The sequence below is a fragment of the Diplotaxodon limnothrissa genome, linkage group LG17 (assembly GCF_057381915.1).
Source record: "Diplotaxodon limnothrissa isolate DT_005_m linkage group LG17, D_limnothrissa_male_GT1.1, whole genome shotgun sequence".
Classification (NCBI taxonomy): domain Eukaryota; kingdom Metazoa; phylum Chordata; class Actinopteri; order Cichliformes; family Cichlidae; genus Diplotaxodon; species Diplotaxodon limnothrissa.
The window spans coordinates 19,723,557-19,749,611 of NC_140612.1; the positions used below are offsets into that span (position 1 = coordinate 19,723,557).

The following is a 26,055-nucleotide window of genomic DNA, read 5'->3' on the forward strand; positions in this document are numbered from 1 at the left end:
CAGCCCAGTTATCTTCAGACCCACTGTGCACATAAACTCTTCCATCATGGGATCCTGTATCCTGTTTTTTGGTACTGAAATGCCAACACCATCTTCTGTAGCTATTAGGTCACTTTAGTTTTCAGAGGAACAGCTCAGCAGGACGTTACCCTCAGATTTGTGCGTTCAGACTAATAAACCTTCCTATTACTTGCCTTCTCGCTGGTTATGAGGTACTGAACGGAAACAGAATGAATCACACACAAGGATAACCATTTCTGTTTTAATATTGTCCAATCAGAAAACACAACCAAAGAAAAGTAAACAGGAAGTAGGATTAAAGGCTTGTATAGGACTTCCTGTTTCTTTCAGCTTTTGGTCCTAAGCCATAATCATCATCATCTTCATCATTACCACCACCATTAATATGATCTTCAGCATCAACATCTTTGTAGTCCACATTTTAATTTCAAAGTCATCACAGTTGGATAATTTACAGTGTTTATTATACACAGGGCAGATTTTTTGTGTGCTTTGTGTCTGTAAACTGAACTTCCCTGAATGGACAATGAAGGTTGAAAATGCACTGAATAATTAGTATAATAATTAGAATAATACTAATTAGCTTTTTCACATCATCAACATTTTTCATCACTGAGTCAATCATCGTAATTAGTTCCACCATCATAATTATAATCATTTAATCATAACTGGTAATGTGTCTCTCATCACCAAAACTGTTTTCTTCATCTTCACACACGCACATCAACATACGTCACTGGACACACATTTTATAGAAGCAGGCAGGTCCATTAATTTGTATATGGCTCAGTTATTAACATCAAAGCTGGATCGAAGAGAAGAGGAACAACTTCAAAGTCTGCTCCACTGGACGAAAGTTCAATGCAACAAACACTGAAAGTCCTTTTAAAAAAAAAAAAAACTTCTTAAAAGTCACATTTCCAAAGGTTTCACAGGTGTTCTCTTCAGGCATTTTTGTGTCCAGCTCATGTTCCTAAGACTCTCGAGTCCACAGAATCATTTACATTAAAAAAGCAAAATCAGAAATCTACTCCCTTGAAAATCCATTGTGCTTTTAAATCCGTCATGCTGCAAGACTCTTAGCCACACAGTCCACAGCAGTGCAGAGCCCATTATACTGTACAATCCACATTGATCGGAAATCCTTGATCTGTAGAATCTGTCACATTTCTGTCATGCAGCCAACACCTCCATTCTGCTTTATATTTTGTAGTGCAGCAGAATCTGTACAGGCTCCACAAAGCAGTCAGATCTACGACACTCGTGCACGACTGAACGTGTGTATGGTTAGTGCTGTTGTATACCGTCTGTTGTACTTTGTAATCCATCACACTGTCCCATATAGCGTCAACTCTGCCAAACTGCATGCTCCTAAACATAGAACTTATCGTTGCAAACAAATATCTTGAAATGCCAGGTTCCTCAAGCTTTGCATTTCATCAGTAAATCACTTTGTGAACTTTATAGGATTACACTTGCCTGTCTTTAAATAAGTCCATTGATGATGACCTTTAATCTGTCACATCAACATGAGTACAACTGTGTTTAAAAAGCCACATCATCTGCATATAACGACACTAAACACATTTCTCTAAACAACATGCTCTCAGCTGTCTTGTTGGACATTTCATTTTACCATCTTTCATTTTGACTCTACTCACTGATTTGTCCATCAGGTTTACAAAAAACAGGTTTACTGATATCTAACCATTGACTGGCTCAAAAATAAATAAATCTTGTATTTCTGACTGTAGGTTTTGTCCAGAAGTTGAGGCTGATGTGCTTTTGTCCAACAACTTTCTGGTTTTGTGCTTTGTAAAACCACAGAAATCTTTTTGAATTGTTATTTGGTCACTGATTTAATTTCCAAGATTGCTGTCAGCCAGAAAAAGCTTTCTGAGATGCTCTGTCAGTTTCACAGTCCCCTGGCTCCTCTCAGTTTTCCACAAGGAATGATTCCAACATTCTCATCCATCTGTCATTCAATTAATCTCTCTGAGGAGTTTGTCAGACTTTAGGAGGTCACAAAATAAATAGCAGGTTTTCTGGCTGACAGATTTGAAGTGGGAAGCATTTGGGGAAACTATTACAATTACACCTGACCCCTTCTGGTAGCTTGCCAAGTGTGTGGATGCAGGTGTCTTTAATTTAAGAGGACATGTACCAAAAAAAAAAAAATCTCTACCCTATGTGTTGGAGAAAAGAAAATAATGTCTTTTACTTGTTCCAAACAAGTAAACACACAGAATCTTTTAAAGAATAAAAATTATATATGATGATAGCTTAGGGTTATAAATTAGTATTTTTAGAATTAGCCCCCTGAAAGTTAACTGGATCATGCTAATGTGAGTCTTTTTCCATTTAAGTCTATGAATGCCAAATTAGTTGTGCATTCAGAGATGCTGTACTGCATACTTTGATAGTAATGAGTGATTATTCGGGTTACTGTTGTCTTACTATCAGATTCCTATGAAAGCAGTCTGTTCATTCTCCTCTGACCTCTGACATCAACAGTGTATTTTCTCAGAGAGAACTGCTGTTAACTGGATATTTTCTATTTTTCCAGACCAGGCTAATGAGAGCTGCATTCATTTTACATTTGAATTTGTTTTTCTTTTCCTGCTTTCTTTGCCTTTACAAATGAAAAACAAATGCATTTAAATACTTTTTCTTTTGGTTTTCTGTCAGGTAGCATATTTAATCTTATAGAGGGCACAGAAATACAGACTTACATATTGGCAAATGGAAAATACCTTTCATGGTAAATTCTGTTTTTGTAGTTGCTGTCAACAACTTTAAATAGAAAAACTAATTTATAGGAAATTGTAAATCTTGTCCTATTCAGCCTCTGTGCTTTTGCTTAAACCCAACAAACCCTTTATGTACCAAGGCTGTTTTGGGCCTTCTTTTAAAGTCTCCTTCAAAATGCTGTCCAGTTTTGCTTATAGAAAAGAAAACAGAAGTGTTTTCTCTGGTTTAGAGGAAATTTTGATTGAGCTTTTGTGCTGTGAGCTTTTTATATTCAGGGGACATTTCTGAAACGAGGCCCCAACAAACCCCTCCTGAAGCCACTGATATTTTCAAAAGCTGAGTTTTTGATCATGAAAAAAAAAAGCTGCCCTTTAATTTCAGGCCGAACGGTATGAATTCTGTGGACAGTTAATGAGTGTGAATCAGCGCTCTGAGTGTTATCAGAAGACACCAAGTCCATGTAGTGTTAATTACAGCTCTGTTCAATGATCGACATGCCCCTAACTGCCAGGGTGTCTGCCTTTTAACGTCAGCCGGTTTAATGTGCTGAACACAGGCCAGACTGATTAAACTGTTCTGGATCTTTGGTTAGCAAGGGCGTTGTGAGGATCAGAGCCTTGAAGTTCTGAAAACTGCGAGTTGCATCTTTAATCAGCCAATCAAAATGCAGACAATTACACCTATGATTTGTCAAAGTGAGAGTAAAATTTTCTTTGTTCTGGATATGTTGAAAGGTCTATTTTGAATCCGTTCTAGTCAATTCATTGCATTGTGTGATTGAAACCATACAATCTAATGTCAGTTCATTCTGCATCTGGACGTAAAGTTTTCAGTGGAAAAACATTTCGTCATTCATCCAACTGACTTCTACAGTCTCAGCCTAGAACACCACTAAATCACTGGTTCAGGTATGTGGATGACACCTGGGTGAGATCAAGTCTCAGGACGTACCACAATTCACTGATCACATTAACTCAGTGGACCAACACATCAAGTTCACCAGGGAGGATATGAAAAGTGACAGGTTAGCCTTCTTAGACTGTGAGATTTCCATCAGTAATGGGGGACATTTAAAAGCTGATGTGTACCATAAACCTACCCATGTGGATCAGTATTTAAGGTTTGACTCTCATCATCCACTGGATTACAAACTGGGTGTCATTTAGGATGCTACAACACATAGCGATCACCATCCCACATATACAGCGGCCAGGGAAGCAGAAGAACATCATATCAAGAAGGTCCTGAGTAAAATACGGTTATCCCAGCTGGACAATTGTCAAAGCTGGGAAGGCACCTAAAGAAAGTTCCAGGCGATCAAGGAGAGAAGGACAACTGCAAAACCCGTAGTGATCCCTTATGTGTCAAGAGTATCGGAACAGTTGAGACAAATTTTTTCTAAACACTGAGTCGCTGTGGATTTTAAACCCCAAAACACACTGAGCTACCAAAAAATGGTCCACCCCAAGGATCGGGTCCCCCAACACAAACAGAGTACGCTATTAAGAGCCAGGAGGACTGAAATGATTTATACATCAGGGAAACCAAAAAACCTCTGGCGAAGTGGATGGCACAACACAGAAGAGCTAACTTGTCAGTCCCAGACTCCGCAGTCTATCTATGCCTACAGGCAAGTAAATACTCTTTCAGTGATGAGGATGTACACATCCTGGACAGGGAGGAGCTCTGGTTTGAGCGGCTGAGACTGAAGAAGCCACTTGGTTGAGCGACAAAATGTTTCTCCCACTGAAAATGCTATGTCCAAATGAACAGAATAAACTTTTTGACTTTTCGATACTGGTTGTGTTCCCATTTTTTGATCAAAAGAAAAGCTAGTATCAAACATCAGTGTCATATTAGATGTTTTAAAGGGAAAACTCACTAAACCATTTATATCTAAATGCGTTGTCAACCTCAGAAAGAAACACCCGTGACTGCTAATACCACAGTAAGTAGTCCTCCATGGGCTGTGTCTAATGATGTCTAGCTGAAATACAACTTTGTTTTTTTGTTGTTTATAAAGATCTTAGTCATTTCACTTTGTTGTATGCTGTTTTTAATCTGGGAGCTGGTTCTTGTCTCAGTGACTACCCTTAAAGCAGTCTAAACATAGCACAGAAACCAATTTAACCACATCAGCCACAAGTGGAAGAAAGCAATCCAGTAGAGCTAAAAAGATTGAAATCAAGGTTCTTTTAAAAAATCAAAACCAGTCTGCCCAGTATTCTTGATCTTTCAGTCCATCTTTTTTTCTGTCCGACTGCATCTGGTAGCTAGCAGGGCGTTAGCATAGCAGTCAGTTTGCAGTCACTTCACTTTAGCTGGCTGGCATGGTGTTAGCCGAAGGTGGTACTCGGAGGTTTGCGTAGCCACTGGTAGAACTGCCGCCGGTGTAGGCGGTGCCAGCGCACATTGCCCTCGACAATTTCCAGTGCTCGTGGCAACGCAGGCCCCGCCCCCACACCACTGGACAGGATGAACTCCTTTAACTAAAGGAAGAAAGAATCACAGGAGTAAATAAGGCAGCAGAGGAGAAGAAAGGAAAGAAAATAAATAATAATAATATTCATCCCCTGTAGATGCTAAAAAGGCTGTCACCCACCCCCCTCCGCAGTGCTGAAAGAAACAACTTCTGGACTTTTCAGGATGGAGATCCCTAACACGGTGGACATTGATAACTTTCAGGCATGAATTGAAACTTGTGCCATGTCCATTATAAAAATCCACCTCTGGGAGAGTATATATATGACATAAATAAGGGAAAGCTTCATAATTCCACTTTTAGAAGTGAGAAAAAGTAAGAATGTGTTCTGTACAATTAACAGATACATTGCCAGTAGAAGTTGGAAAAAAACCAACAATACATACACATTTCATTCTTTTAGTTTGAGGGTTTTGACCAGATTGTGAACCCAGCTGTAAGGATTTGCTCCCATTCAGCCATGAGAGCATTAGTGTGCTGCTACACTGATGCTGGGTGATAAATCTGGATCACAGTTGCTGTTCCAGCTCACCCTAGAGGTGTTGGATGAAACTAATGAGGTCAGGGCTTGCAGGATCTTCCGCAAACAGTTAACACAAAGTTAGATGGATACTAAAGCAAATAACTGAAAACTCCTGGATGATGTTTTCATGTCTCAAACAGATTCTTTTAGAGTTGCACTGTAAACCTGCAAAAGCTGGAACATTTTATTGTATTTTATATTGATGCACTTTAATGTCATGGTATATGTACAGTTTCACTACATTTAAATTAAATAGCTTGTTAGCTCAGCTGAAATAGTTTCACAGTGTCTTATTTAATTTTCTTCACTTATGCATCACGGAGGAAGGCATGTGTAAGGTAAATAAACAGTTTCAAATTACATACTGTAATCATGGACATTTAAATGCAGTTATTCTTCATTCCTCTTGGCTTGAATGGTACTTGTGGTGAGTGAGTACACATTCTTGATGGTCATTAGCAAGACAGCTTGTAATTCACTTCACAGATTTTGCTTTTTTTCCACTGAGTGGAGCACCACACTACACACAGATACCTGTGCTACCAATTACAGGTAGCTAGGAAACTACTCTGCTCACGGTGTCACACCTCACAGTGTCATTATAAAATAAAATTAAACAAAACCTCAGCAGCTGAACTGTAAACATAATGGATTCACATATATCATCAGTATTTCAGAGCCTGCAGAATACTTCCCAGACATGCCCACTTAGAATAAGGGTATACAATTATTTAATTGCTTTAATCATTGGGGTTTACAGACTGACTGTGAGCATGAATGTCATGAAAATATTTGGATTTTAATGATTTCTTCAAACTGTTCTTTTTCTAATGTCGTGTGATTGTATAGCATACATCTTAAAAAACAACATTCACACGTTTTTTTATTTGCTCTGTTTTTTCACTGGGCAAATTTCCAGCTGCCCTGCTGGTAGCACACTCCACACACCACTTCAGGTCCCAGCACATCTTTTACAAGGGAGACACAATCAGCTGACAGAGCTCAGGTGTGTGTCAGCCTCCCCTGACACCACACCCTGAACCCACTGCTCCAGCCCTCCCCTGCAGTCAAAAATAGATTTATAAACCCCCCACTAATCTTTGGTTAGCTTTCCCATTACAAGCTGCACTTCGTCCAGATGCTTTTGGTAGCCATCAACAAGCTGCTCACATAATTCTGGATGGATATTTGACTATTTGTCTTTGTAGAATTGGTAAAGTTCATTTAAAGGATTTAAAGTGTACTCATTCCAATTACAGGGCCTCGAAAGAGTCCTGTATTGTTATTTTTCGTCACTACCTCCCCGAGTCGGGAGTGGGTAATTTGCGCGCCTGCTGCCTTCCTTGGATGTGGTAGCCGTTTCTCAGGCTCCCTCTCCGGAATCGAACCCTGATTCCCCGTTACCCGTGGTCACCATGGTAGGCACATAAAGTACCATCGAAAGTTGATAGGGCAGACATTCGAATGAGACGTCGCCGCCACGGAGGGCCAGCGATCGGCTCGAGGTTATCTAGAGTCACCAAAGCGGCCGGGGCGCCCCCGAGAGGACGCCCCGCATGGGTTTTGGGTCTGATAAATGCACGCATACCTGGAGGGTCAGCGCTCGTTTGCATGTATTAGCTCTAGAATTGCCACAGTTATCCAAGTAATGGATGAGCGATCAAAGGAACCATAACTGATTTAAATTAGGGTTGAGGTCAAGGTTTTGGGAAGGCCATTCCAGAAGCTTAATTTTAGCCAACTTTCTCCATTCCAACAACAGTTTTTGTATGTTTGAGATCTTTGTCCTGCTGGAATAACAAACGTGTTCAAATTTCAGTCATCTAATTTGTAGGTAGTCGTCCTCCTTCATTATTTCATCCAGTTTGTGCAGAACAACAGCCCCAGTGCATGATGCTACCACCACCATGCTTGACAATCGGTACAGTGTTCTTAGGTTTCAAAGTCTCACCTTTACTCCTCTAAAAATATTTCAGTTCACTGTGGCCAGAGCTAAATCTTTGTCTCGTTTGACCATCAAACCTTTCTTCCGTAAGCACTTGACTTGTACACGTGGGAAGCTCGAAATTTCAGTGGAGGTTGAAGGTGTTGATTTTGGAGTCACAGCTTCTTTCTTGGTCAGCACCCTGTCAGTCCATGGTGTTGTCAAAGTGACACTGGTGTTCCAGCAGTTTCCATTCATGGGAGGCTTGAGCCTTCATGATTCCCAACATCAAAACCAATTTCCTCTCACGTGAGGGTGACAGTTTGGGTCACCCTCACATAATTTTCCTTTCTTAGATCTTCGCTGAGTTTCTTGGACTTTCCCATTTTTCTGAGTATTGGTCAATCCAGTGAGTGCTGTCAAAAAATCCTTTTTGTGCTGCAAAGAGAAACGACCAACTGTAGTCAGTCATGATGACTAAGGAAATGTTAACTGGCCTGTACATATTATTTATATTTGACTCATTAACACTTTTGACCCTGCATAGATTTGAGAAAATCTATAATAAATTCAAACATGTGGACCCAATTCCTGTTTAAGTTATTATGTATTCTGTACAATCACTCCACCCTGGAAAAATAATGCCTAAAAAACATTAAATGTCCAAAATCACAGCATTCGTGCCTATGATGATTGGACAACAACTGTGCATGCACCGTATGCAGCAATAATGGTTGCTGAGAGATAATGGTCCTACCTGAAAGGCCTCGAAGTCCACATTAGGGAGGGATGGTGATGTCTTAGGTCGCAAATTTATTAGTTAGGAGATCATGGTCTGCATCCAAGTTTGAAACTTTTTTTTTAACAATTTGTTTTGCTTGTTACAAGTGGAACTAAGGCAGCTGGACAAAGCAACAAAAAGGCACATGCATATACATTTGGCCATTTAGTAGCTGAAATACAAAAAGCTCTGAGGTTTTATATAAAGAAGACTTTGTTGTTTAAACACAGCTGAAGAAAAATGTTTGAATGTGAACATGTGATGTATTCAAGCTAAACTGTCTTTGAAAGGCATCAATTAATTGTTGAAAATTACTTTTTTTTCAACAATTTATAATTACACATAAAATTTCCAGCATGAAAGTGGAGATTTCAAAAGAAGACTTTGGTTTACAGGACTGTAAATTAACAGGTTTTCAACATTAAGGTGTTTTTTTCTTTTTGGTCAAGAAGAGAAACTTTGTTCAAAGAAGTGAATTAATTATTTTTTTTAAGTTGAGAGCCAAAAAGGAAACTTAATGTTGCTCAGAGTTTGACAGATTCAGTGAAGCGCGGGCAGAAATCCATCCCTTCAGCTCACTTTACTACAGTTCACATCGTTAACCGAGCACTCCTCTGCGCCCTCCTTCTACCTTTCGTCTCTGCTATGATTTCACTTTCTGTTATCTTTACACTTTCCCTCTCCTGTGTGACTCACCCTAAGACCCTTTTCAAACTAAAAAGAATCATTAATATAAACTCATGATGTTTTTGTTTAGAGGTTTCACTGACAGCCAAACCTAATGCGGTTACCATACCAACAGGAAAGTCGAAAGAATATTAATCACTAAAGTTTAAATAAACAGATTTATTCAGAAACACCTATGACCTTTTTTCTCTTCTTTAATTTTATATTTAATTATATCTGATTTCCATCTTTTCATCATATCAAACAACAAGCGTAGTAGCTGTGAGATGATGCAACAGAGGAACGATTAACATTGTTAATCAAGCTCTATTTTCTCTGAGTAATCAACAGTAAATTTGGAATATTGATCCAGCTGTGAGCCTCTCGAGAACACAATTACACACTGATTAATTTCAAGGTCCTGTTAATTTCCAAGCTCCCATACTGGCATGTAGAAAACATGCTAATCTTCCTTCTGGTAGGGTATAGCTTATTTATTCTTGCTTAGAATGGAAGAATTAATTTCCCTTCATTTATTTAGGCCAAATGAAAGAGTCCAGAGTCACAAAGTATTTAATGTGAAACAGTAAAGTAATCCAAACTTCCAAAGGAAGGAGAACATGACGAAGACAGCAGGGAGGAAAATGGATTGGAACACAGTGGGAAAAACACGGATGCCCCAAGAAAGGATGAAGGGAGGACTCAGGATATATGTACAGACAGAGTTAAATAGAAGAAGCTAAACAAATATGTAACACAGGTGAAAGAAAATCAGGAAGAAGAAGCTAAACTTCATAAAAGTCACAAAACAGTAACTCGGTCCCAACTGGTCAGTCTGTTTTATATCAGAACACACTGGCTCGGTCTCAGAAATTATCCAAAAGAGTAGTTGTCTTTGAATGGTTACAACATTTTGGCTCATCATCAAAATCTCTGTGTAGCATATGGGTGAGTTTTTCACCTTCATCAAATGAGGAGGGAAATTTATAAAAGGGAGATCTTTTGAAATTAAACAGGATGCGCTCACTGGTGTGTTACCATGCAGGATTCTCAGACAGACCACCTCCTCACTCATCACTTTTAAAGATGGCAACAACAACAACAACAAAAAAATACTCAACTCTTAAAACTTAAAGTTAGCAAAGTTAGTGAAGTTACCCTAACTTTGCTAACTTTAAAATGTGTGATGTCATAGTGGCTGCATTCACATTGTACACAGAGTCTATCACAGGAAAATTAAATTTACACAACAAGAAACTTTATGTCAGGGACCTGGATCTGAGCTATCGGGGGTCCCTGAGCTGTTATGGACTTGTGTTATATTATATGTGATACTGCGCTACTGTTCCGTGTCCACATTGGTATATAGGCAGGTATGTGTGTATGTGTGTGTATATGCAGCTGTTTCCTGTAGCACCTTTAGGCCTGGTGGGTGTGGCCCTGTTAGAAGGCGGGCCACCTCTGAAGACCTTTGCCAAACACCTGCGGCTGATCAGGGCTCGTCGGGGGAGCTAGTAGGAGAGTGCTGGAGCTTCCACCGATGCTGGATCATTGCGTGAGACTCCACGTTAGTCTTCCGGTCGAGTTTAGTTAGCGTGTGTGTGCCCGCGGTTGTATTGTGTCCTGACGGCTGCTTCTATTGTTTTCCCCAGGAAAGGTGTGGAGCGACGGACAGCAGCCAGCACGGGGAGTGCTGAGACACGGGAGCAGAGGGCACTAAGACACGGACTTTTCACGGAGGATGCAACGTGGGAGTCAGGGGAGAGTACGGGGATTTATTGTTGTTTTTTCCATTCACTGTGAATAAACGCACTGCTGATATTCAGAGCTCCGCGCCTGGGTCCTCCTTCCTCACTTTCCCATGGTTCACCATCGTCAACTATGACACTTTAATGAACATCTTGATGTCTTTAAATCTGATTTTGTGCCAGTTTGACACTTGATGGCTTTGGGATTTGATGATTTTCAGGTGAAACTAAAATTGGGAGGAATATACTCTTGGCCAGGAAATATGTTTTTTTTTAAATAGCAGCTTCACACCGTTCTAAACCCCAGATGTCACTTTCTATCGGATGCCATCTTTAGTCTACTGATCAAAGAAAAAACAACACCACTTGTTTCTATGTCTGTGAAGGTTCTCAGTCATCCAGGTCATCGCAGTCTAAGGAGCTTTGAAAGAAAAGCGTCTGCACTTCTTTAAGTTGCTTGAAGACGTTTCACCTCTCATCTGAGAAGCTTCTTCAGTTCTAAGGGTCAATGGTGGAGAGTCCCAGATTTAAACCTAGTGGGAGTTTCCCCCCAAAGAGGGAGAAAGGACCCCCTGATGATCCTCTACCTAATCACATGAGCCAAGGTGTGAAAACGGGTGTGGGTCACAATCAGCCAGGGTTTCGGGTGAGCTCATTGTGAAACCTGGCCCCACCCTATCATTTGATTTACTGAGTTCAGATGGCCCAGGATGTGAGTGGGCGTTAAGGCATCTGGGAAGGGATCTCAAAACTGGATTATAGATGGCAGACAGTTGGTGTCGTAAACCACCGCCTCTGTTCAAAGATGGTCGCTCACAGTGGACATAGATGGCTTCTTTCACTCCTCTTTCAAACCATCTGTCCTCTCTGTCCAAAATGTGAACATTGGCATCCTCGAAAGAGTGTCCTTTATCCTTAAGATGCAGATGGACTGCTGAGTCTTGTCCTGTGGAGGTGGCTCTTCTATGTTGTGCCATGCGCTTGTGAAGTGGCTGTTTGGTCTCTCCAATGTAGAGGTCTGGACATTCCTCGCTGCACTGTACAGCATACACCACATTGTTAAGTTTGTGTTTAGGAGTTTTGTCTTTCGGGTGAACCAGTTTTTGTCTGAGTGTGTTGCTGGGTCTGAAGTACACTGGGATGTCATGCTTGGAGAAAACCCTCCTGAGTTTCTCTGATACACCGGCTACATAGGGGATGACAATGTTGTGTCTTTCCTATCATCCCTCACTGGTGTCTGATCTTCTTTTCTGTGCCTCTTTGCTGACTTTATAAAAGCCCATTTAGGATAGCTGCACGTTTTGAGTGCTTCCTTTACATGTGTGTGTTCCTTCTTTTTTACTGCAGGCTTAGAGGGAACATGTTCTGCCCGGTGGTGTAGGGTCCTAATTACTCCAAGTTTGTGTTCCAGAGGGTGATGGGAGTCAAAGAGGAGGTACTGGTCCGTATGTGTGGGCTTCTGGTAAACTTCAATCTTGAGGTTGCCATTCTCTTCAATGTGCACAGCGCAGTCCAGGAAGGGCAAACAGTCGTCCTTTGTGTCTTCCCTGGTGAACTTGATGTTTTTATCCACAGCGTTAATGTGAGTAGTGAAGGATTCCACTTCTTGTGTCTTGATTTTGACCCAGGTGTCGTCTATATATCTGTACCAGTGGCTGGGTACTCTCCCTTTAAAAGAGCCAAGAGCCTTTCTTTCCACTTCCTCCATGTAAAGGTTGGCTACAATAGGTGACACGGGGGAGCCCATGGCACAGCCATGTTTTTGTCTGTAGAAACCCTCGTTGTATTTGAAATATGTAGTGGTGAGTAGGGCTGCTCGATTATGGCAAAAATGATAATCACGATTATTTTCACTGAAATTGAGATCTCGATTATTTGACGATATTTATTTAACCCTTTAAGACCTACTATAGAACCAAGTCCGCCAGAGCTTATATTATTTTTTTACATGTTGTAGTGCCATTTATGGGAGCATTTCAAGTTGCTATACAACTGTTATAGCCCATATTTTAATAATATGTATGCATTAAGTCCATAGTAAGTACATTAATTGCAAAAAAGTGCAATAAACTACAAAAAAAATTTGAAAATCGTTTTTGTTTGTTTTTTTACATATATTTCTACTTGGAGAAATTTAAGAGGTTTATCCCTCAAAACTTTAAATACAAAAAAGTTGCAAAAAATAGTTTACAACAACAGGAAACTTATTTTGAGTGTCTTCATAGTTTTATTTTGGAGATACAGCAATTTTTATATACTGCAGGAAAAACAAAAAAAAAAAAACAATCCTATGATGCAAATTTGCAAAGAAAACAGCACGTGAATCAAAATAAACTATTGCCAGCAGTGCAATTCGAGTTCTAAGCATCCCAGAAACTATTCAGAAAAGTCAAACATGACCAGTATAGGCTTTTAAGGCCTACAAGTAAAAAACTACATTTCCGCGAAAATGACGTCACTTCTGGTTTCGGGCAGGAAATGGCGGACATGCGATAGTTCGCGCTGACGTCTGTTTCACTGTGGGAAGTGTTACGAACAGCTGATTGGATCGGCAAAGCGTGTTTCTGGAATATTATGTTTTTGTTCCTGCAAGCGCTTTTTATGCAATTTTTGCAAAGCTTTATGTGGAAGGAAACCGTGACCGAGGACAAGCTGATGGCATAAGATGTAAGTACAACTCCTCCGGTTTCGTATGCAAAACAAATTATTGCGCTAGCTTACACGGTTCAGGTTCTACAGGGATTTAAAAATAGTTACACAAAACGGAGCGTGCTGCTCTGACCGGCTTTAAAGGGTTAACAATGACTTTAAAAAATAATATAAAATAGTGTGCAACACCACTGAAGTTTTTTTTTTTACCTCTCCTTTCAACCAACGGCAGTCACTCTCCTCTCCAAATAACTTCTGCTTAGCTTTCCGAGCTTCCCTCGGGTCCTCTTAATCAGCGGTCTCCAACCTTTTTTGCGCCACGGACCGGTTTATGCCCGACAATATTTTCACGGACTGGCCTTTAAGGTGTCGCGGATAAATGAGGGAGGGGCTAATAATCGGCTCAGTCATTTTTAATGATCGTTGAAAGCCCAGATCGTAATCGTGATTAAAATTCGATTAATTGAGCAGCCCTAGTGGTGAGGCAGAGGTCTAACAGTGTGCAAATCTGATCTTAGACCACCACTTGTTTCACTCACCTCATTCAGTTCTCGCTCAGTGTTGAGGAACTCTGTGACTCCACTGATGAGTTTTGAATTCATGAACAAAGCTTCACCGTATCTGAACAGAAATGAAGACAGAGACGGCATTTCAGGTGCTACATGTAAAGAACTTAAAAACGCTTGCGTGCTTTTCTGATCGTTTACGTCTCTTACCGCGCGTTCAGGATGTCCCACTTCTCTCTGAAGTACCTCCAGGCCAGGTTCCGACCCTGAGGGTTTCGACCCACGTGGATGATGACATCAATCACATCCTGCTCTGGGACCAGGTCCGAAGTCAGAGACAGGTTCAACAGCCTTGGAGACACAGAGAAAAGGATGGAAATGTTGGAATGTGGCTGTACCAAGTCTACCTGGAGAGCTGATAGGTTCCATATATGCTAACACATTAACATGCTCAACAAATATTGGCACGATCACAATATTAATAAAGACTGAAATTCGCTCCAAATACTGACTTTGAATTTAACTATAAAACCCTTAAAGACGACGCTCACACTCTTCCACAGTGTTGTCCCATCTGCCTTCCCTGATGCATGAAATATGACAGCAGCTTTCAAGAAGTAAAGAGTTAAGAAAAAAACAATGTGGTATGTAAATATGGATCTTTTAAAGTTGAAAGTCGCTCAATAAACTTTGTTACCTCCTGTTAAAGTTTTGTCATACATGGATTAATAACCTCACATAGAAAGTTCTGTGCACCTCTGGCAACTGGAACTTGTAAAGTGTATTTTGTGTTCAGATATTAAGAGTTGTTTAGCCTCTGTTTCTGGATTTGGTGTGAGAGTCGCAGTGTGTGAAGTCTAACGCGTGTGTCACTCGCCAGGAGCGTGAGGGTCAACAGCTCATGTAATCTGGCTAGAAAAGGTCAAGCTGTCATTCTGTAGTTTTTTTGTCCTGTGAGCTGCCGGAGGATGTTTCTGCCAAATCAAGAAAGAGTCCTCTGAAACACTCACGTGAGCTACTCCCAGCTTAAAGGGGATTGGAGGGAATTTAAAGGGGATTTACAGAAACATGTTGATCACACACAGAGCAATCTTTTGGATGTGTAAACGTATCAAATTGAGAGTTTTTCTTTTTCTTTGAGATGTGAAACTGAGCAGGCCAAAGAGTTTCATAAATTTATGTTTAATCATCCAACGTCGTGTTCAAAGTTTACCTTCATCTTTCTTTATTTTCTGTTGCTTCACTGCCTCTGTGTGTGTGTGTGTGTGTGTGTGTGTGTGTGTGTGTGTGTGTGTGTGTGTGTGTGTGTGTGTGTTGCTTGGCTCATTGTTTGTAACTGCCATCTTTTCATTAAACCACCAAATCAATTTTCTCTCTCTTTTCCCACAACCCCTCTGCTGAAACCATTTCCTGTGTGACCAATCAGCTTCTTTCTGAGCTGTGGTTTTTGATTTGTGTGTGTGTGTGTGGTGTGTGTGTGTGTGTGTGTGTGTGTTGCAATCTGAACATACAGTACCACCTCTCTGATTGCAGAACAGTTTACTGTGGGTAGAAAATCAATACCTGACACACACACACACACACACATTCACAGACACACACCTACACACACTGATCGGTCTTACCACGAGTGTGTGTGTAATTCATCCTTGCAATTTTTCTCAATGAGCGATAGTGGCAGTTGCCCCTGATAAAATACAGTGTTGTGTATAGACAGTCACACAAAAACACACGTGTACAGACACACACACACACACACAAACCTAGCTGGATTTCAGTACATGTAACGCCCCCCAGGCATCTTTTCACTGCACACACCTTTCTGTCAATTTGCAATTTTTTCCTGTCAGTGTGCCGCCAATTAACAGAGCTCACCTGACAGGTAGGATTTAGTCACCTTTTTATTTTTTATTGTTCACTGGTTTGTTTGTCATATTCTAATACAGCCCAGTACAGACACAACTCTGCAGTATCGGAGCCATTTTCCAAATATGAACAAAGTCATTTTTTCCATGCTGTCCCCCAAATTTGGGCTTTTACCTTCATTTCTTGGTCTGATAATGTTTTTTTAGACCCAGTCTAAGTTGGTCTTAACCAAACTGTTCCCGGCAGCACGTTCTGTTTATTTTCAGTACATTTTTAAAAAAATTAAAGTTCTATTTATTTATTCCATCCTGCCCGTCGGCCACGTGTCTGTTTTTGGTCCCTCTTACACAGACACCTATTACAGCTCAAAATAAATGTGAATGTTGTTACATATCTGCCGGAGGGTCTTAACAATTTAATATTATATGACATTTGCAGAACATGTACGCAAGATGCAATTAAAGACAAACAGCAGGAGGTAGATAATCCAGATGTGAATTAAGATCACAGCAGGAAACTGATTAAAAATAGCAGCAATGCAGAATTATTTAATATTCAGACTACACGATGTGACTGTGATACTGGCACAGCCTGACAGGCACACAAATGCCAGTGGATGTTAACAGGTTAACTTAATCTCACTTCAGGATGCTATCCCACCACTGTCATTCATATATGTGATGCTCAGACACACTTGGCCTGTCTCTATGTTCCCCTCCAGCACAGGGTCATTGTTCCTGGCTCAAGTTTCAGTTTCAGTCACAAAATCCTGATTTCATACGGGAAGATTTGTTACTGCTGTTGCTTTCCTGAAAACATAAAAAATAGTGAAGCAGAATTCAGACTCATGGGTCAGTCTATCACTGTGACCATCTCGAAAGACACAAACAAATGGTTATACTGTATAGAATCCATGCGGGCCCGATGTGGGAGACCTAAATCCTTTGAGAGTTGTGTCAGGAAGGGCATCTGGTGTAAAAGTCTGCCAAATCAACTATGCGATGATCCCTTGTATTAGGGCTGCGTGGGTCTGACCACACTTGCCCTCACATGGGCCCCAAGAGGGCATATTTGTTGGGTAGATCAATGATATTGATTCATATGACTTTATGAATTGCAATTTAACCTCATAAACACTCAATGAGATAGTTGTGTTTTTTAAAACAATAGCTGCAATGACAGAGACAGCCGAGCCATGTCTACCTGTTGAGGAGGAAAGTGTTGTCTGAGCAGGTCAGAGCCTCCAGCAGGATCTTCTTCTCTGAAACGGCGTTGGAAGAGTGAAACTTCATCCAGATGAACTCCCACACATCCTCGTCCATCAGGCTGACTCCGGTGCAGTAAACTATGTCTCGGATGTTAGGAGGAATCCTACAGGGCAGGGACACAATATCACACCATCACACTGACTGAAGCCACTCTGCCCCGGTGCAACAAATTACCGGTATAGCAAAAGTCTGGTATCATTTTAGGAATGTGAGTATTTGATGTGACTTATTTGCAGTACCACCTTCCTGCAGGGACAGGAAGGTAATAAAACTAAAAGCCCCGATAAGGCATGTCTGCGGGATTAACTGGGACGCTCTCTGGGTGCTAAGTGAGAAATTCTGATTCCATTAAGAAGCTCCATTAAAAACATTCCTCCTGCTGCTGCTATGGTCATAAAATGCAGAGAAAGAGCCACACTCAGACACTTTTGAACAACTGAGACTTTAGAAAGTTTCAGGAAGTCTAATTGGCACGCATACCTCTAAATTTATTGTGTTGGAATATATTTTCAGTTTGAATAGCATACGTGCTGACTGCAGACAGCTTCTTTCTCAGCTGCATTCACAATTGCCAAGCCAAGCTTTAATCAGAGTAAACACAGCAAATGTTCTAGTCAGTGTCCAAGTTCCAACTTTGAGATACACGGCTAAGTAAACAGCCGAGACAGAGATGGCGATGCATAAATTCTGAGTAGAGGTTTAGGAGAATTCTAACTGAGATGCTAAAAAACACATTAGCCAGTCACCCTGCTGCTCTGATGAATGCTCAGAGCAAAGCTTCACAAGACTTTCGGTGTTGTGGTCGCAGGTAGCTGCTGCCTTGCTTTATTTGTAGCACGAACTACCGTGGCATTTGTTCTGGTGCTTCAGTGGATTCAGATAGTCTGACTGTGTTGGCAGGGTGGATGAGCCGTACTGCTGTGGAACTTTGTTCATGTTTAAGCTGCAGCGATAAAAGCTTTTTGATCCCTGCATTTCTTTGCAGTCACCAAACTCGTCATTTTGAACAGTTTTGAATTGATTGCGTGTTTTTTATGTAATTCAAGTTGAGGCTGTTAGAGTTGCAGTTAAGAACTTTTACATTCAGTTCCATTGCAAAACAATAAGTCCATAAGTGACTCTTTGTTGATGACCCTAATGTTCTCTCTTATTTATAAATTTGATGAGATGGAAGTCATTAAAATGGTATTCTGGACTGATCAGAACTAAAGTAAAGGAGGCTTGTTTCTTGTGTTTCCCATCCATAGTTACTTGTTATGACCGCATTGTCGCAGCTGCAACTGACTAAAACAGAAGCTACTGCCCCGTAATAGTCTTTTAGTCATAATTACCAGAAGTTGATGAAAGTTGGTGGTGTTGTATAAGGGCAAGCAAGACCAAGCAACACTACTAAAAACATGTTCAACATGGGAAGAAATATGAGCAACCAGAAAAAGTGAAAAGAAGCCAGTCACTTAAATCCTAAAAGTTCTCTCACAGGAAAAAAAGAGAGTGTTCAGCTATATTAATCATGGAAGGACTCATAAACAGTCACAGTCGTTGGGATGGCCAATATTTGCATTTTCACCAACTCTAAATACTCATTAACCCTGTTATTGGTTTACAACCTGTACAATCGACCAGCTGCTCTTGTCGTTAGAACTGAATATTGATCTTCCAGGGTGCCAGATATGAGTGATTTACTTAATGAATAGACAGGTACAAAAATAAGACCTGTCTAAGCAGAGATTCCTAGATTTCTCTCTCCCTCTCCAGCTCCTCTAACACTTACTTCTTCGGGGAGTCTGAGGCATTCCTAAGCCAGCTGAGAGATTCAATTTCACCAGCATGTTCTGGGTGTGCCCTCGGGTCTAATCTCCGTTGGAAATGCTGAAACATCTCACCTGTAAGCACCCTGGTCAAATCCTTGAATCATCTGAAATGGCTGTTTTTGATGTGGAGGAATAATGCTCTGTTCTGTCCACATCTCTAAGGGAGAGGTCAGACAGGAAGGTCTGGTCATCTCTGATTAGACTGCTGCCCTCATGACCCTTACTGGATCAGCAGTAAAAAAAACACAAATTAACACCCATTAACCTCTCAACAATCAACAAGTTGGTACTGACCGTGTTAGGAGGTTAATATCCAACATCACAATATAACAGACTCGTTTGATGTGATAAACAGCTGATGGAGTTGATTCGTCATTAGCAAAGAGGTGAACAAGATATAATAACACAATATCTGACATTTTTTCTCTATTTATTGCTGCCAGTGTTTTATTGTCACAAATGCGTGTTTTGTTACTATATATTTTAGTCCATTTATTTCCATTTACAACATAACACATGTTGTAGTTGCAGTCTTGATTCATGTTGCTTCTAGCTGATTACTTTTTGTAACTTCTCTGTGACACCAGAGAAAATAAACGCACACAAAGTTTATTAAAATAAAATGAGCTGGGTTTGTGTCAGTCATATGTCTGTAAAGTTGTTTTTTTTGTAAAGTCTTTGAACACAAACTGAATGATGTTTCTTATTTTGAACCTGCTGTGAAAGCACCCCACGACTTGTGTCAACATTTATTATTGTGCTGTGTATCACCATTTGCAGGCAGAGCAATAAAAGTGGAATCTGTGAGGTGACCTGGCACACTGAATGCTGGTTACACAAACTGTCTCTCAGTTATCTGACTGCTGGAGGAAAAAAGCAACACCTGGTGGTACAGGCTGATTGATAAGAGCGAGATCTGGAGCCCCTTCGAGCAAGACCTTTGATACACCATGAATCTCATTTCATCCATGAAGGGAAAAAAGTCTACACAAATGTTCTGAACTGTCAAAACAACATAAAAAACTTCATGTGTACCTGACAAAGTCCACATCCGTGTAAGTGTCTATAAAAGATGGATGCAGCTTCATATTTAAGTGACTGAGTATGAGGCAGTAGGGCGTGCTCCTCTGGTTGTGAAAAATAAATCTGTAATATAAGTTTCTATGAGACTGTAAAATCTGTGGCATCAGTAAACACTTTCCTGAGTTTGTGGTCTCATTCTGATGTTTAATGTCTTATTTAATTCAACATGATGTTCAAGTTGCTTTATTTAAAGGAAAACAGAGAACCTTATTTGTTGAAAATCTGGTATCATATGTCTCCGCACCACACTGAATGTACCTCCTGTCTACTAAGAGCAGAAAGCTGAGGCTACAATTCACAGTCTCAACAAAAGATTAGAAAAATGTTGCCGGGTCGGATTTCGTCTCAAATTTTGCTGCATTTTGATTGTATCAACAACACGAGTGCATGAATCCATCCTACCTTGTATCAACGGTGCTGGAGTAAAGGTTATGGGGATATTTTCTTGGTGCTCTCTGGGCCCCATAGTAGCAAAAGAGCATCATTTAAACCTCACAGCCTACTGTACCTGAGTGTTTTTGCTGACCTTTATGAGCACAGTTATAACCATCAAATCATCTCAAACTGGTTTCTTGAACATGCCAACAAGTTCACTGTCCTGAAATGACCTCCACAGTCACCATTCCAACAGAAAACTTTTGGGATGTGGTGGAACAAGATGGAAGTGTAGCATGATGGTTTCATGTCAATATGGACCAAAAGTATGAGGTACAGTGGGGCAAAAAAGTATTTAGTCAGCCACCGATTGTGCAAGTTCCCCCACCTAAAATGATGACAGAGGTCAGTAATTTGCACCAGAGGTACACTTCAACTGTGAGAGACAGAATGTGAAAAAAAAATCCATGAATTCACATGGTAGGATTTGTAAAGAATTTATTCGTAAATCAGGGTGGAAAATAAGTATTTGGTCAATAACAAAAATACAACTCAGTACTTTGTAACATAACCTTTGTTGGCAATAACAGAGGTCAAACGTTTACTAATAATAATAATAATAATAATAATGGATACTTTATTGATCCCCATGGGGAAATTACTTGTTTTTCTCTGCATTTGACCCATTCACTCAGTGAAGCAGTGGGCAGCCCACTAAGCAGGCGCCCACTATAGGTCTTTACCAGGTTTGCACACACAGTAGCTGGTATTTTGGCCCATTCCTCCATGCAGATCTTCTCGAGAGCAGTGATGTTTTGTGGCTGTCGCCGAGCAACACGGACTTTCAACTCCCGCCACAGATTTTCTATGGGGTTGAGGTCTGGAGACTGGCTAGGCCACTCCAGGACTTTCAAATGCTTCTTACGGAGCCACTCCTTTGTTGCCCGGGCGGTGTGTTTTGGATCATTGTCATGTTGGAAGACCCAGCCTCGTTTCATCTTCAAAGTTCTCACTGATGGAAGGAGGTTTTGGCTCAAAATCTCACGATACATGGCCCCATTCATTCTGTCCTTAACACGGATCAGTCATCCTGTCCCCTTGGCAGAAAAACAGCCCCATAGCATGATGTTTCCACCCCCATGCTTCACAGTAGGTATGGTGTTCTTGGGATGCAACTCAGTATTCTTCTTCCTCCAAACACGACGAGTTGAGTTTATACCAAAAAGTTCTACTTTGGTTTCATCTGACCACATGACATTCTCCCAATCCTCTGCTGTATCATCCATGTGATCTCTGGCAAACTTCAGACGGGCCTGGACATGCACTGGCTTCAGTAGCGGAACACGTCTGGCACTGCGGGATTTGATTCCCTGCCGTTGTAGTGTGTTACTGATGGTGACCTTTGTTACTTTGGTCCCAGCTCTCTGCAGGTCATTCACCAGGTCCCCCCGTGTGGTTCTGGGATCTTTGCTCACCGTTCTCATGATCATTTTGACCCCACGGGATGAGATCTTGCGTGGAGCCCCAGATCGAGGAAGATTATCAGTGGTCTTGTATGTCTTCCATTTTCTGATGATTGCGCCCACAGTTGATTTTTTCACACCAAGCTGCTTGCCTATTGTAGATTCACTCTTCCCAGTCTGGTGCAGGTCTACAATACTTTTCCTGGTGTCCTTCGAAAGCTCTTTGGTCTTGGCCATGGCGGAGTTTGGAGTCTGACTGTTTGAGGCTGTGGACAGGTGTCTTTTATACAGATGAGGAGTCCAAAAGGTGCCATTCATACAGGTAACGAGTGGGGGACAGAAAAGCTTCTTACAGAAGACGTTACAGGTCTGTGGGAGCCAGAGATTTTCCATGTTTGAGGTGACCAAATACTTATTTTCCACCCTAATTTACGAATAAATTCTTTACAAATCCTACCATGTGAATTCATGGATTTTTTTTTTTCACATTTTGTCTCTCACAGTTGAAGTGTACCTCTGGTGCAAATTACTGACCTCTGTCATCATTTTAAGTGGGGGAACTTGCACAATCGGTGGCTGACTAAATACTTTTTTGCCCCACTGTATGTTTCCAGCACCTTGTTAAATCTGTGCCATCAAGAATAAACTCTAAACCTCTTTAAAGCAAGGACAACCCCTGAAGCTCTTGTCTAAACTGAGCAGCTTCTGTCATATTTCAGGTGTGCTTATCTACTGAGTGTGAATCAGAAGTTGGTGATGGTGGTCTGTCTATGTAGCTACACAGAAACCGTTCTAATGGTTGTTGAACCACATTTACATATATACTGAATTGTCAAAACTCTTCATTAAAGGTTGAGAGGAAGTCATCAATGTTATCTTTGTAGGACAAAGAGTTACGGCAGCTCAAAGCAAAAGGAGGTAAAACCTGGTATTAGCAAGGTGTTCCTAATAAAGTGTCTGTTGAGTATATACAGTGTATATTTTTTTTAGAGATGACCTCTCTATTTGGCAAGTTCTCACTATTTTGAGGAGCTGGGCCCAGTGGAGCCTTTGTGGGGGATGATAACCTGACCATGTTCTGTTCTGCCTCTGTGGAGACCTCAAGGACAACCTGACTGCTTGTTGTCTAGTTCAGAATAACTTCACTGTGTTCCTCTGTATAGAGTAGCTGTAGGAAAGTGCACAAAGGTAAATCTCTGTGAAAGAATAAACTTCAGAATGTGGAAGGTCATACCCGATGTAACACCTGTGCTCGTCTCTGTTCTCCTTGAAGCACTTCCCTAATAATTTATTTATCTATTTAAAACTTTAGATCTATGCCTACTGAAAGATTATTTCTGCATGAGGAGAACCTGGTCTCACAAGATTTCAATAAGACTAGTCCGAAGGTCAAATTCAGACGAGAAAGTCTAAGACCGTTCTGTAGCAGGTTTGGGGGGGGGGGGGTCATGTTTATTTACTGTATGTCAGATCAGATTTGCCCATTACTGTGCTGAACTGAAAATATAACTTTGATGAACATTTGAAAGAAACCTTGAATATATTCATCTAAGTTCCAGTTAGGTTTCACAGGACTGCCTACACTAGTCTCTAACATTAAAGAATACCCATTATTCTTTTCTTTATTTCTCATCATGCATTCTTCTCTTAAAATGCCAAATTAAAACTCTGACAACTGCCTGGAATGAAAAAGACAATGTTGAGTGAAACTTGAGTGTAAGTTTTATTTCCAGGGGAGCAATTACACCGACACACCTCTGAAGAGACAAAAACAAATCACAAACTCATTAGGCGAAGTCAGAACACCTGCCTGATCACTTCACTTCACACAGAGAAAGACAATTACACTGCGACTGGAAAGAATCCCCCAGAGAAGAACTGCTTAGAGGCTGAAGATTCCACTGGTTTGAGCACTAATATTATATCACAACTTTAAGTGACGGTAAAATATTAGCGTGACATGAAGATATCAGTCTTTTGGTCTGCATGATTTATTGACTTATTTACCAGGGATGAGTCTTTCATGTTGCTGTGGAGGACTTTTAGCCCACTCTTCTTTGTTTTACTGTTTTAATTCACCCACAATGTCCAAATCTATTAATGTCCCTTACATGGTTTACTTGAAGTAACTCACAACACCAAATGAAAATGTTACTTCATATTTTGTGTGAATGGCGATTCCTTCTTTTGTGAAAGAGTATACATAGTCCTAGAGTGTGAGTGCTAAGTGGTTCTAATTAATCTACAGCCTGACGACCACATCCTACATAAGGAGCCAAGATGGCTGCCACCTGCAGAGGATCATTCACTTCCTCATCTCCCAGCCTGTCACTCCAGTGTTTGTTGTAACCTGTGAAGTTTGATCTGAAGGAGTGAACAGCCGTGACCTGCTTATGTTGGAGATGTGTTTAGTAGATTATCTCAGGCTGTATCTGCACACAACTTTGTTTGCTAGTTAGTTATTTTGTCCTTAGCTCACCTCGACACTAATTCACACTCCTGTGTTTGCAAATCTGCTGAATAATAAATACAACATCTATTTTTAATTGAAAAGTTGTTTTTGTGGCAGGTTGAGACTAGGATGCCATTTCATGTTGTGTCTCAGCGTCCTAGATGGGACCTAGGAAAATGTATTGGATGCCATCATCACTTTTAATGTAAGTTAAAAAAAAAACAAGCTAAATATAATAACAGATACTCACGAGAAAAATGCATGTCAGCTAAAAGCACAGAGAAAATTATCTGGCAGGTGTTTGGATTTTTCCCCATAATGCAGATGAGCTATATGTAGTTTCAAAGAGTCGTGAATAAGTGAAGAATTTTAGACACAACTGCAGTGATCTCATGCACGCCAACCTGGGTGCTGCACCACGAATTAAGTTCAACATATTTGGGTATCTTTCTGGTGTCTAAATCCACTCATCCTAACATCGGCAATCAGGATACGTGGTCACATGAAACCCCCTAAGATAATCTGAGGGTTTCTCTATCTGATTACAGTACGAAGACGTGAGCAAGGTACCGTCCCTACACACTGCTCCCCAGTGCGCCTGCTTAGTGGCTGCCCACTGCTTCACTGAGTGAATGGGTCAAATGCAGAGAGAGTAATTTACCCACGTGGATCAATAAAGTATACATTATTAATATTATTTACGTGAAAAAGGTTTTAGATTTATCTGCTCATCCACAGCCTCGGTGCTGAAGAATAAACATCAAACAGAATTCAAATGCAGCCTTGGACTAGGCTACGTGTGAAATGTAGTAAAATGTGATATAAAATAAAACAAGTGCCCTGATAGGGATCAAATACTGTTACTAATAAATTTTAAAAAAAATGTCTGCAGCCAGTGGGGAAAAATGAATACAGTTTTGTCTTACTTTCTGAACGTTACCGATGCTCATCGAGGAAGAACAGACTCTAAACAGAAATGACAAACTTTCGACACTACTAAGCATACACAGAAGGATTCAGGATTACTGAGGCTATTTTCTGGAGATTTGATAGGTTAAAGGTGGTGACACCTGCTTGGTCTGCAGCATAAGCCAACATGTTGAAGTGAACCATCTTCACGGTACAGAAAATTCTGGGTTAACCCTGAAGATACTTGGATAAGAGGAAACCCTGCTTGTCAGTGCAGACTGCTGCAGTTTGACTCTTGTTCACAAGGATCAGCCAATCAGAAAGAAGCATCCTTGAAAGGTAGACATGTTACAGAACAAGCTCTAAGGGGCTGCACCAAGGTCAGGTATAAAATAAAGCTCATTTTGATCTGAAAATCATGCAAAGCTACTCTAACAGCATCCGAGGATACAAATAAGGAGTGTGACCAGTCACCTTCAGAGATTATGACACACTTTACCCACCATGTCTGAGACCTCACAGGGTTAAACACCAACACACACACAGACCTCGTGTTCCAGCTGGTTACTGGCCTGAATCATCTAAAGTAAAGCCAAAAAGGTGAACATTTCTTTCACACTATAAAGTATCTGTGCGTGTGTGTGTGTGTGTGTGTGTGTGTGTGTGTGTGTGTGTGTGTGTGTGTGTGTAGATGTGCGTGCACCTGACCTAAATTGTCAGCAAACCAAACTTTCATCTCAATACAGTGAGCTCAACTGGCAGCAAAATAATATTGTG

General features: G+C 40.7%; 1 protein-coding gene across 1 annotated transcript in view; it reads right to left on the minus strand.

Annotated features, from left to right (window-relative positions):
* Positions 1 to 5,108: 5,108 nt before the first annotated feature.
* The window catches only part of LOC146614922 (thyrotropin-releasing hormone-degrading ectoenzyme-like), a 279,130-nt gene continuing 258,183 nt past the window's right edge, over positions 5,109 to 26,055 (minus strand). Inside the window, exons 17-20 of the mRNA XM_085375895.1 lie at positions 17,121 to 17,288; positions 14,262 to 14,402; positions 14,085 to 14,166; positions 5,109 to 5,261 (exon numbers count right to left, since the gene is read on the minus strand). Of these exons, the coding sequence (XP_085232021.1) occupies positions 5,109 to 5,261; positions 14,085 to 14,166; positions 14,262 to 14,402; positions 17,121 to 17,288 (544 nt within the window). The remainder of the gene's footprint in view (positions 5,262 to 14,084; positions 14,167 to 14,261; positions 14,403 to 17,120; positions 17,289 to 26,055) is intronic.